We start from the raw sequence: 13,102 nt of genomic DNA, 5'->3' as shown, positions 1-13,102 counted from the left end.
TCTTGCGTTGCTGCAGTTAAGCCAGGCCTCTCCCATTAGGATCTGTTTTAGTGCCGTGTCAGGGATCAGGAGGAGGATGGATGGAGTCTGATATCCCCAGTCTCTTCTGATGCCTAGACTTTTATAAGAGGACTGATTTCCTGTGGGATTATGTGAGTTTCTCACTTCAGTCCCTGTATGTCTTTAGATCTCTGTCTCTCTTGTTAAGCCACTGGGGTGAGGAAAGTTCAGAGGTGGGGAACAAGAGCCAAATGGCTGAGCAGTCTTAAGCCTCTTCTCATTCTTTGTTCTTTAATCTTAAGCTTTTATTTTTTATTAACTTACTTGCCTTGGTTAGGATGGATGAGTGGTGACTATATACTTAAAGAAATTAGGTTGCCATGGGAAACAGTCTTGGCTTGTGCAAATGCCACTGATTCCAAATAATATCTAAAAGAATAATTTTCATAGGTCCTGCTCTGCTCCTGTTCTCTGACATACATATCATATAGAGCGAGGCTTTTTCTTTTAAATGTTGAAGGATGTCGACTCATGTAATTATCGAGGCCTCTGTCTTCTTACTTCAGAGTTGGATTTCCGTTTTTCCTTGGGTGTGGAGGGTAGAGGGAAATGGGAGAGTAGCAACGTATTTAAACACAGAATTTGGGGATCAGAAATAAAAAGTAGAAGCAGAACTTGAGTGTTCCTGCTTTTACGGTCAGAAGGACACTGGTGTTTGCCTAACAGATAACAACGTTGATTTGATCAGTTACTGAACTGAGAATAGGACTTGCGGAGTGGGTGACGAGGGGGTCTGGAAATATGTCTGCTATGTCGTTGCTGGACGTTAGTGAGAGATCAGCACCCTGGGGACGTGGTCCTTTCCTGACTTTCTTCACAGCTGGCTTAGCTCCTCATGTGACATTCTGAGGTTTTAGACCACAGAACGCACTACGACTGGCAGAACTGACCTCAACTGTAGGCACAGAAATGCAGGGACCTACAAACAAGTGTCCTGTGCCAGAGTTCAGGGCCTTACCGTGGGGATGACGGTCACATGTTTCAGGAAGGCTTCCTCAATCACAAAATGACTAACTTTCCTCAGCTAATCTTCTATATAACTCCTGACCACTGGGGTTTTGTATCCAATGGTATTTTTGTCCTATATGTGGATATAATTTTAGAAAATTTCAGTCATTACCCACTGTCGTCTCATATTAAGCTGTACTAAACGTGAAAACGTAGAAAGTTTTACTTTTTATCAAAACACGTTGATGGATGACATTGAGGGGAATCACTTAGTCTCTCAGGGGCTCAGTTTTCTCACCTGTAAAATGGAAAAGCTGTCCAAGATTATATGAATCTTTGGAGACGATAAACCTAAGAAAATGTCCACCTAGCTCAGTGCTATGGCTTTTTTTTCCCTGTTTGTTTTGGAATGATTTCATTCTTACGTGTTATCAAAGGATAGCCAGATGGGTATGACATGCCTGTGTTGGTCAGGTTTGCTGAGAGTCAGATCGGGTGTTAGGAAATGTTGATTGAGGGTCTGTCAGGCGTGAGCTCCTGGGCTAGGTGCCAGGAATACTATTATGAACAGAGTGGTCTCCACCTTCATGAGTCTGTAGTTTAGTGAGGAAAACAGGATGAATGAAATGACCTCTTGAGTATTTTTGTATCAACTCTGGTAAAGAAATTCTCCTGTATCAGAGGGGCTAGGCCTAGCTTCAGGAAAACATTTTCTTTCATTTAATAACATTAGGATTTTTGTTTTAATTTCCATAAAGTTAGTAAAATTCCTAGAGGCTTCTGCTTTTCTCTTGTCTTTCAAACATGACAAAACTGCAAGTTTACTTCCGAACGTCCTAATGTCTCTTCTTGGTCTTCTAATGTATTGCATAGTTGACTAGAGTTGTAACTTCACCATTTCACATTCTTCAGTGGGCACAGAAGTTTAAATCAAAGTCAGTAATCCTGAGGCTTTTGAATGGGGTAAAATGCCCTATCCTATCTGCAACTGGACGAATAACAGAAATGTAAGTGGATTGTGCACAGGTGGGGTCTGGGCAGATGGGCATTTGTCCATACCGTGTGGAGCTTCTAATCGTTCTTATTTAGTAGTTTTCACTCTTCTTCTGAACCAAGATTGGGCTTAGCCAATAAGGTCAAATTTTCCTTCTGGAAGATAGCAGTGTCGGGTCTACAGCATGCATCCAGTAGCTCGTGTTTCTGCATTAGACACCATCAAGATCGAGGCAGGAAATGCATGCTGATGGCTATCCCTAACTCCTTACACAGATGGCATCTCTTTTTTATTACAGGTGACCTCTGGGGGGACAGAGAGCATACTGATGGCCTGCAAAGCTTATCGGGAACTGGCCTTCGAGAATGGGATCAAAACTCCAGAAATGTATGTACTGCTGTCCTGGTACATTTGTACAGAATTGTTTCCAGGAACCCCATGGATACCAAAATCCTTGGTGCTCAGGTCCCTTATATAAAGTGGCGTAGTATTTGCATATAACCTATACACATCCTCCGGATAGTTTAAATCGTCTCTAGATTATTTATAATATCTAACACAATGTCAATGCTATGTAAACAGTTGCCAGTGTGCAGCAAATTCAAGTTTTGCTTTGTGGAACTTCTTTTCCCCTTGAATATTTTCCATCCTTGGTTGGTTGAACTCATAGATATGGAGGGCTGACTGTATGTGTGGCTGTTTTTTTCCCTTTCAGGTTTGTCTGTGGTACTGCTCTATGAAACAGCCTGGCAATCTGTTTTCTGCTTCTTCGCTTCCTCTGGCAATTCCAGTCCTTTTTCTTCCTGTCCTTTGACCATTATCCTTCACATTCAGCAAAATCCTAAGTGGGTCTGCTAGTTAGTATTAAAGGCCATTCCTTTCCCCAGCCCCACATCTGTGCATGGTGTATGCTGTAAGCAAGAACAAGATCCTTTTTCTAAAAGTGGCAGAGTTATAGGACTACATCTTTGAATTCTGTGATATTTACTCTAAGTTTATCTGGAGCCTAAGAAAAGCTCTCTACTTACCTTAGCTCAGTGAAAGTTACTTACATATAGTGGACTGTTTCAGGAGACTCCCTAAGATAATTTCAGCCTGAAGGCTGTTTTCTGGGAGGACAAATTTAAAAAATCCTTTGAGATTGACCCATATTGCCACCCCATGGACATTATTTTGATACCTGGTTGCATTTTTTTCTCTAGACCTGCTCCTTGTACAGCGTGTTTATACCACATCTTTTGGGTTAATGTTTCTCCCACAAGAGTCAGGGACTAAGGGTTTTGTTGCACATGATCTCACGCAATGAGTCATACCTAGCTTAAGAAAATAAGTCAGGCTGCCATCTTTCTTCATGGATTAATTTTTGGTGCTTGATGCTTACTCAGTGATAAAGATTTTTCTCAAAGGGAAGAGAGTAATTGTAAGAGTGGAGTAATTGAGGGGGGCCTGAATGCAAATGACTTCTTTATCTGTACTATTTGAAATGCTGCTTCCAAGTGTGTAGGAAAAATGGAGGTTTTGGTTTTTCACAGGATCATGGTCTTTCGGAGGTGGAGGGGACCATTGATTGGTCTGATGCTTGACTGCTGCTGTAACATCCCTGCCAAGCAGTCTTACATCTTCTGCTTCAACGTGTGTCATGTCAGGAAGCTTGCTCCCCTCTGAGATAATCCATCTTTGGATAGGCGGCCATTAAGTAGTCTCGATTTAATGTTGATCTGATCTAAATTCTCTGTCCTTCATCTTTTACCCAGCAGCCCTAATTTATGCTTAGGATCCCTCCATGTGGCACTGCTTCCGAGTTCTTCCTGCTGCCAGTGATTTCCTAAATTATAGGGAGAAGCTCTAGAAAACCTCTTGACTTCTTTTTGTTTGTGCTTAAAAAGAAACTAAAACAAACACTTAAAAATTTGAAGGAAAATAGAAGTTTACTCCTGGTGATTCAGGTTAGCCGCTAGCCATGTTGTCTCTTGGACCCTGCTTGATCTGAATTTCATCATTTTCTTCCTCCCTGTCATGTAGCATAGCCCCCCAGAGTGCCCATGCTGCATTTGACAAAGCTGCCAATTATTTTGGGATGAAGATTATACGAGTTCCACTGAACAAAATGATGGAAGTGGATATTCGGGTGAGTTCCTCTGAAGGGCTGCTGCCTGTCTTGGGCTGCGAGAAGCAGGAAGTGCACCCGATGACTCGCATTTTCCAGCGTCACATGCAGATAGGCTCGAAATGCCTTTGATAGTAGCAGCCAGAGTTGCAAAACCTGCCGCTGGCAGTGGTGAGTCATTGCCGCTTCAGTCTTTCCATAGATGCATGAGCTCCAGTAGGAAGACGAGACTAAGTGGAGACTTTAAAGACCTGGGTTTTGCTTCAGCACCATCCCTTTCTCTTCCCTTTATAAGATGAGCATGGACTAAATTGCCCCAAGACTCACACTGTAGTTTTTGATTGTCCTGAGTTAGTACCATTGCCATTATAATAGTGTTTTTTTTCAGAAGTAAACTATCCAGTTAATTAGCACTGGCATTACTCACCCCCAGCCTTTACTAACGTTTTAACTGACTAATTAATTGACAAGTAAAAACTTGTGTATATTTAAGGTATACAGCTTGATGTTTTGATATATGTATACACGGTGACATAATCACCACAATCAAGCTATTCAACATATCCATCACCTCACAGTTACCATTTTCTTTCTTTTTTCATGGTTAGAATACTTAAGACTACCCTCTAGATGTCTAAGCAGATTTCAGGTATATAATGCCACACTGTTCAGTATAGTCACACGGCTGCATTAGTGCTCCGGAATGTACTCGTCTTGTCTTGCTGAAACTTGGTACCCCTTGACCAGCATCTCACATTTCCCTCATCCTCCGGCTCCTGGCATCCAGTCTACTCTTTGCTTCTATGAGTTTGACTGTTTCAGATTCCACATGTGAGTGAGATCATGTGGTGTTTGTCCCTCTGTGTCTGTTTTATTTAACTTAGCATACTGTCCTCCAAGTGCACATACATTGTCACAGATGGCAGGATTTCTTTCTTTTTTTAAGCCTGAATAATATTCCTTTGGTAATTATTTTTATGCCTTGCATTTATGTAGAAGAAGTTTCCAGTTTTTAGAGTGCTGTCAGAATCACATTTGAGCCTTATGACAGCCCAGGGAGGTCGTAGAAGCTCATAGTGTTATTGTAATGAGGAGACACCTTGGTTGAAGTTATGTAGTTTACTCAAGGTTTCACTGCTGATACGTGGAGCCGGGACTCATATTTGGCTCTTTTGCCTCTTAATCCAATATTGTTTTTTACCCTCACGGTGATTTTGCTGTTTTTGTATTGTTCGCTCAGACTATTTTCCCCCAGTGTTTGTTTTTGGCCACTGTGGTGGGGAGGCAGTCTTCCAGGCTGGAGGAGTGAGGCAGGGGCATTAGTGGAACTGAAGCTCTAAGCTGGTAGCCTCATTTGCTCTTGGCAGCAGAAGAGAAGAGTAATTGTGATGCGGCTTCTCATTTTCCTTTCAACTTTAACCCCATAGGCAATGAGAAGAGCCATCTCCAGGAACACTGCCATGCTCGTCTGTTCCACCCCGCAGTTTCCTCATGGCGTGATAGATCCTGTCCCTGAAGTGGCCAAGGTATGTGGGAGAGATGGAGTCAAACTGAGTTCTAAAGTAGAATCTAATTGTGCAGTACCCGGCAAACAGAAGTGATTTTTGAGTTGAAATTTCAGCCCAGTGGTGATGAGTATCTCTCATCAGCCCTGTGGTAAGCTGCACAGCTCTGCTTGAGCGTCTGACAGTGACCACCTTCTGCCATGGGGGAGGGCTATCACAAGGAAGAAGCCTTTGTTTAAACTGGACATTCTGAAAGAGTACTGACATTTCAATTCAGATCAGGAAGTAATCTGCACTTAAGAGCATGCCTGCCTCTGAGAGGGTGGTGGTCACTATGCTGCCACACAGCACCCCTCCCTCCTGCCCTGCAGTTACTAGCGTGGGACCCTTCTCCCTCCGCTGCCTAAATCAGAGTGATGCTCATTTCTTGCTTGATTTTGCAGTGAGTTTGAGGTTCTGCATATTTAAATATAAAACAGAAACCAAATTTCAGATGAATTATTTCGAAGGCTAAATATATTTGAAAAATGAGCTTTATTAAGATGGTCAAAAATAGCCAGGTTTTTAAAACATGGAAGACGGTACATAATGCCCTGTGGGTATAACCCCACCTTTCCATCCATGTCTTACGGAGTTTCTGTTATAGGGCTGTAACTGATATTCTCTTATGGTCTTTGGTTTTTGGAACTAGCTGGCTGTCAAGTACAAAATACCTCTTCATGTGGACGCTTGTCTGGGGGGCTTCCTCATCGTCTTTATGGAGAAAGCCGGATACCCACTGGCGCAGCCATTTGATTTCCGGGTGAAAGGTGTGACCAGCATTTCAGCGGACACTCATAAGGTGAGTGAGGGAAGAGACCGCATGTTAATCAAAGTAGACAGTTGGTTATTTTGACTATTATCAACGAAGTAAGTTGGTTAAAGCATTAGCTTTCCTTGTAAGTATAAAATTAAATCTGGCTCTGTACTCTCACCAGGGCAGCTGATTCATATGACAAGGTACAGTGACAGGTGACAAGCAGTAGTGAAAAGGAACCTGTTATCTTTGTGTCGTATTGGCTAAGAGAATTTCTGTATCCAGTGACTGTATGCAACTAGGACATGCTAATGTAGTGGCCCTTATTCAAAGGTTCCCTGAAGCCTTGAGATCCTTGGGGTAGGGGGTGAAGGTGAGGTTGGTACCAGAATTCCTAATTAATGCAGCTCCTATGCTCCTGGGGCTCCTGAATCTGAGTGACCAGAGTATATGGATGGAAGAGTCCTTTGGGAAAGGGATGAACTTACATGCTCAGGAATGTTGAGCTTGTAATGTTTGGAATGTCCATCCCTGCCATCCCTGGGGGACTGAGGCAAAGTTTACATCTCGACAGACCCTATGCCAGTTTTCTTACCCTCCGTCCTTGTGTGGTTCAGGGAGTGAAATTAGTTCCAAGGTAACTTGAGCGAGAGTTCATTAGGAAGGCACATTAGTCAAGTACATAGTTTATTTTAAAGCTGGATTAAGTAGCTTCTAGATTTTGAGCACCATGGTGTTCTTAGAAAGGAAGTGTAATACTAAGCAAAAAAGATGGAAAGGGAGTCAGACCGTGACTGTAGTTGCTCCAGGTGACCTGAATTCTATTCTTTCCTGGCTTCCAGTGGAAAGTTATCTTTACCCCAGGGTGGTGTGTCATGACGGAGGCAGTGTTTTAAATAAGGAAAAGCACAGGCGGGATGAGAGACAGGAAGTAAACTTAGTAATTGAACAAGACATTTTTTTCTCCTGTGCCTCAGATTCCTCATCCCTAAAATAGAGAATTTAAGTCCCACCCCTTAAGTTTCCTCTGCCCTTTAATAAATTATAAGTTGGAAATCTTAACACAGAGAACCTGACACAGAAAGGGGAAACCTGCATGACGAGACAGATTCTGGGGCAGGGGCGCCACACGGAACTGCACACTCACTCACCTGTCTGCTTCTTCCCCCTGCAGTATGGCTTCGCCCCCAAAGGCTCTTCAGTGGTGTTATACAGTGACAAGAAGTACAGGAGCTATCAGTTCTTCGTTGCCACGGATTGGCAGGGCGGCATCTATGCTTCCCCCACCATTGCGGGCTCACGGCCTGGCGGCATTAGTGCAGGCTGTTGGGCCGCCTTGATGCACTTTGGTGAGAGTGGCTATGTTGAAGCTACCAGACAGATCATCAAAACCACTCGCTTCCTCAAGTCAGAGTATGTGTAGAAGACTGGGAGTCTGCCTTGTCTCTTGCTTTGTCTGCTAATAGGCTCGAGGCATCTGTCTGGCCAAGCACCACAGTCCCAGCCCATCTGCAGTCCCCCAAGAGGCTGAAGGTTTAGGATGCAGCTTAGGAGTGGGGTGCTGGCCTGGGAGGATAAGCTCCTGCCCTGGGCTGTGACCTGGAGGGTCAGATCTGGGCTTCATCTGTAGGTCATCTTGTTAAGAGTGTCTTAACAACTTGCAGCTCTTACCAAGTGCTGATGTACAGCTTACTGGTTAAGACAGTGGTTCTTAAACTTGAGATTGACTCCTAATCACCTGGAGTGTTTGTTAAAATGCAGATTGCTGGGCCCCACTCCTAGAACTGTGATTCAGTAGGTCTAGAACGTGAGTCCAGGGATTTGCATTTCTGGGAAGTCCCCAGTGGATACTGATGCTGCTGGTCTAAGAATTACAGCTGGAGAATCACTGGGATAAGAAGACTCGGAGAGGGGGCAAATGGAATGGGGACGGATGGGGTGTGAAATCTGGGGTTAAGGCTAGAACCAGGCTGCATGCTTTGCCTAACGTGTTCATGGGTTACCTGCCTGTCTGTGTGTCACCGGGATTGGGGCAGGAGAGCTTTCCTGTATCTTGAAGGTGAATGAAAGCAGCCCATATGCATGGCTCATTTTTCGGCCTGCATATGGTCCTGATACACGCATCTGGTGCAAACTGCTGTACCGTCTCTTGCCTTAGAAGGTACGTGGATGACTTTTGAAAGAGAGATGGAGAGATTATTTTTCCAGGATTTTTTTAAAAAGTACATTGTTTATCCCTCAGATACCCCTAGGGGCAGATCATAATTTGGGAATTGGGCAGACAGGAGCCAGTGGTCCTGATTCATTGGATCTAGTGGGATTTGGGCCTTTAAATATTTGTCATATTAAAGGACCACTGATCTCAGTCTAGCCATCTTATTTTAGAAGATGAGAAAACTAAAGCCCCAAAAGGTTAGATTGTAAGGGAGATACGGGATCATGGGCAGAGGACTGTATGTACCTGAATTTCCTTTTTGTTCCTCTTGTTTAAGACTGGAAAACATCAAAGGCGTCTTTGTTTTTGGGAATCCTCAACTGTCCGTCATTGCTCTGGGCTCCCGTGATTTTGACATCTACCGACTATTTAACCTGATGACTGCGAAGGGGTGGAACTTGAACCAGTTGCAGTTCCCACCCAGGTGAGTGTGAAGAAGCCTCTCTCCATTCCTTTGCTACATGACTTTTGAAGAACTTGAGTAGCAAGGTGACCTGCAGTACAGACACTGACTGCTGGAGTCCAGCACTTTGTTGGCAACTGTAGGATCTGTAGGATGTCCGTCTTGCCACCTGGAGTTATTCGGTATTAGGAACAAGAGCTGTTAGTTTTAAACTCTGGCAAAATCAGGTGGCAGCCTCTTGAGACCAGCGGTCAGTCACAAGATCCCCCCCTACTCCCCCAGACTCCCTCGCTTTCTAGGCTCCGTACTCCTGCATCCTCAGGTGCTCTTATTACCTGAGTTATACTGAGCTCAGAACCTTCCAGCAGGCCTCTCATCTTTCAGGCCTGCTACTGTTATCTTTAATATGTGTTTCTAACCTAAAATCTTCCATGAGCCTTTAAATAAGCACTCCACCCCAGAAGAATAGGTGTCTTCAGCGTCCTCAATGCACCCCTGATCCTTTCACACGTTGCCATTGTCAGCCCCATCTGGACTCTCTCCTCTTCACAATCCCTCTGTGCCCCGTTCTCCCTCCAGGGGGAGCTAGAGTTCCTTCTTTGCCCTGAAGTCCTTCAAGACCCCAGCCCTGTGGCTGTATCCCCAATGTTTATCATCTAAGATAAACGCATCCCAAATTCGTTGTCACATGATTGAAGGCAGAGCACCCGACGGTTCCTGAGGGGAGGGGTGGACAGCACAGGGGTGGTTCTTGATCACACTGAGAGCAGGAAGCCCACATTTGATAGCCATGTATGTGACAGCCCTGATGCCCAGGACTGGGAACAATGTGGATGACCTCCGCTTGTCTCAGATAACAGAAAGAAGCAACCAGCAAATTTTAAAACTTTTTTCTAAGAGTCACCTCTCTTTCCCTTCTCCTGTAGCATTCACTTCTGCGTCACGTTGGTACACACCCGGAAGCGAGTAGCCATACAGTTCCTAAAGGACATCCGGGAATCCATCACTCAAATCATGAAGAATCCTAAAGCAAAGACCACAGGAATGGTAGGGACACTGGGGTTTTCCTTCCTGTGGACGTTTAGGTGGTGGGTTTGAAAGAATCAGATGACCTCCAGTCTGTTCCTCCCTCTGTCCTTTAACCACAAATCTCTTTCCTTATTAATTAATGGGTATTCCCAGGGCTTTTAAGTCTCAGATGAGATATGCGAGATACAATAAGCACCTTATAAACTTGGAATTGCTATAGGAAGGCAGGTGGTGGTGGCGTCCATTGGAAAAGAGAATTTTGAGACAGGAAAGGCAATAAGCCTGTTTCTGCTGGACTTTTCTACACCAGACCCCACAGGATAGTTCTTTGGGCAGAAAGGCAGACTGGCAAGTGCCTGTGAAAAATGTCCTCCACCAGCTGTATTTCTGCTGGGATGGCGCCTGGGGTGGGAGTGGTGTGGGAGAGAGGAGGGCACTGGAAGGCAAGCACGCCACAACTCCATCTTTGCTGTGAGCCCCTCCTCACTAACAACTGTTCTGACTGGATTTGTAGGGCGCGATCTACGGCATGGCCCAGGCTACCGTTGACAGGAACCTCGTGGCAGAATTGTCCTCTGTCTTCTTGGACAGCCTTTTCAGCACAGACACTGTAACTCAGGGTAACCAGATGAATGGTTCTCCAAAACCCCGCTGAGCTGGGACCCTCTGTAGCCCCGAGGGGCATCTGGCCTTTAGAAGGTTCTCGGGGTGGGGAACAGGCCACGCGGTTTCATCTGGTCTTGCTCCACACAGCACAACGGAACAGACCACGGACAGCTTGATCCTCAGGATAATTTGCATCCTTCTGTGGTTCTATAATGTGAAGACCAGAGGATTCCCTTATACAACTGTTTTGCCCTTACTCTAAATGTTACCCTGGGAATTGTTTTAACCATTTCTTTCTCTAACGTGTCTTGCTCTCAACTTCACTTAATCACTGTGTGGCAGCTCTGACCTGTCCTGACTCCTTGGGAGGCTGGTTAAGTTTTGAGACAGGAAAAGGTTTGCTTTGCTACCTCAGGCAGGTTGGCTCGGCAGATGGGAAGCGCTCCATAACCGACGTTTCCCTGGGTGGAGGTGACGTCTGCTCTCAGCAGGAGGCTCCTCCAGCCCCTCCTGGAGCGGTCAGTTGTCTCGCAGCCCCTCCTAGTGCAGCTCCTGTTACCCTCCCAGGACCCAGAGTGCCCAGGGCGTTGTTCCTGTTCCGCAGGGTCGGCATGGTCAAGCGGATCTGCTTGGTCCACCGGTCCTCTTCTGTGCTTGCAGTCCCCATTTCATACTCTGTTGCCACCATCTTTGAAGATTCTTGTTTGAAATTATGCCACTGGTTTGTCCCTGCTTCCATGGGCTGGGTTCAAGAGAACTCCATGTCCAGAGACTAGGACATTCTGGCCCCGGTGCTTGCCTCTCTGACTTGCCAGTGTTCAGAGCACACCTGAACCTTCTCCTGGGCTGGTGATGGTCAGAACCAGACCCTTTTCTATACTTTTCTGCGTATGAGAGTAAGATGAGCACCCTAATTCAAATGTGTGTCACCAGAGTTGGTGGCGGTCCTCCCCTCCCCTGTTGCTCTAAGCCATCATGTAGGAGAATGTTTGCTTGAAGGAACAGCTCAAAGCACCTTCACAAGGTGCCCTGACTTACCTGAGGTAGGTGTGGGGAGGGCGTGAGAGCCCCCAAGGTAAGGAAAACCTCTCTCCGTTAGTGTGGTCTTCCTGCCTCTTCCCCCTTTATTCAGCTCCCAAAGGTACTACGGCAGTTAAGCCTCAGGTACTGCACTCCTCGGCCCTGGCTAGGATGAGATAAACCTTCAGGAATAGGAAAACAGGATGCAAGTGTCAGTTGTGGCCTGGGGTCTGGGATTCCTTATTAAGACTAGTTGCTCAGGGTGGTGCAGGGACGGGACCCAACCCTGCACCCACTTTCTCCCTTTTCCCTCCGCATGGGGCCCCGATGTAGGCTGAGCCACTGTCCTACTCTCATGACGACATACCGTGTGCCTTCTTCCTCTGCAGCCAGCAGTGACGGGCTATTCCTGACCCAGGTTCAAGGGGAAATGGGTCAGTCTTTCGAGGTTTTTAGCTGGGTAGAGGATAAGTCAGGAGTAATTGTCCTCGGTTCCACCACTCTCCTCAGGGACTTCTCAATATTCAGCTTCTTCAGGCTGGTGTCCTCTAGTCCCCTTCACTGGGAGTGCTGGCCTGGAGAGCCAAGACACCCCGACTGCCCCCAGCTGCTCGGCACATCTGTCTGAAGTGTTCTTTAGCACTGTACTTCCTCCACAGTAACTGACCCACTGGCCGTGCCATTGCAAGGCTGGTGCGTTTCAGTCTGTCTTTTGTGGATTCCAAGGGTGGCTGGAGAACGCACGTGTTGGAGGCTGAGATTCTTCAGACATGAGAGTCACGTTCTCCCCAGAGGCCGAGCACCTCCTGAGGGGAGCTGTAGTCAGAGCTGTGCATGAACGTCCCTGGGTCTCCAGTGCGGTCGTTGTGTTGGAGAAAGCCCAGACCCAGAGCGACCCAGCAGGCGCCACTGTGGTTTGTCAGAGAAGCAGGTGCCCTACAGAGTGTGCTGCTGCTTCCAGTGTCTCCCCATGACCTTCCTCTGTGCTGTGACATTGCTGCTAAGGGGCGATGGTGTTTTTCAAAGGGACCTGCTGTGGCGAGCCACTTGATGATCATGAGCGTTAGTCTGACTTAGTACTTGTGGGCTTTCTATTCTCTCTGTATCTGTGCACGTTAGTTAACACCTAGTCAGGCAGAGGTGGGTGGAATGTCTTAATATCATGTTGCTAGCAGATGTCACATTGGCCTCTGCAAAAATCAGACTGTCTAGTTTGTGCATTAGTAGTCGCATGAATATACTGCCATGTCACTTTTAATATGATGAGTTTTATACTTGGAAAATGGTACTTGCCTCTTTTAGATCTTTTCTCTAACCTCTCCCTTTTCCGTCTCAATGTTCCCTAATTGCAGCAATACTCTTAAGAAGCAATTAAGTGATTAAATGTCTCAAATTTTAATCATTGTCGATGGTTGCATT

The 13,102-nt window shown here is 45.8% G+C and overlaps 1 protein-coding gene across 3 annotated transcripts in view; it reads left to right on the top strand.

The window, feature by feature from the left end:
- The window catches only part of SGPL1 (sphingosine-1-phosphate lyase 1), a 73,880-nt gene extending 60,798 nt beyond the window's left edge, over nt 1-13,082 (top strand). For all 3 annotated transcript variants that reach the window (XM_072971351.1, XM_072971350.1, XM_072971352.1), the window contains 8 exons: nt 2,301-2,389; nt 4,025-4,130; nt 5,537-5,635; nt 6,306-6,455; nt 7,585-7,823; nt 8,903-9,049; nt 9,955-10,075; nt 10,572-13,082. In XM_072971351.1, the coding sequence (XP_072827452.1) occupies nt 2,301-2,389; nt 4,025-4,130; nt 5,537-5,635; nt 6,306-6,455; nt 7,585-7,823; nt 8,903-9,049; nt 9,955-10,075; nt 10,572-10,712 (1,092 nt within the window). In that variant the 3' untranslated portion in view covers nt 10,713-13,082. The remainder of the gene's footprint in view (nt 1-2,300; nt 2,390-4,024; nt 4,131-5,536; nt 5,636-6,305; nt 6,456-7,584; nt 7,824-8,902; nt 9,050-9,954; nt 10,076-10,571) is intronic.
- Nucleotides 13,083-13,102: the final 20 nt, after the last annotated feature.

Source organism: Vicugna pacos, chromosome 11 (assembly GCF_048564905.1).
Source record: "Vicugna pacos chromosome 11, VicPac4, whole genome shotgun sequence".
Lineage (NCBI taxonomy): Eukaryota > Metazoa > Chordata > Mammalia > Artiodactyla > Camelidae > Vicugna > Vicugna pacos.
This window is presented reverse-complemented; position numbering and strand designations above follow the sequence as displayed.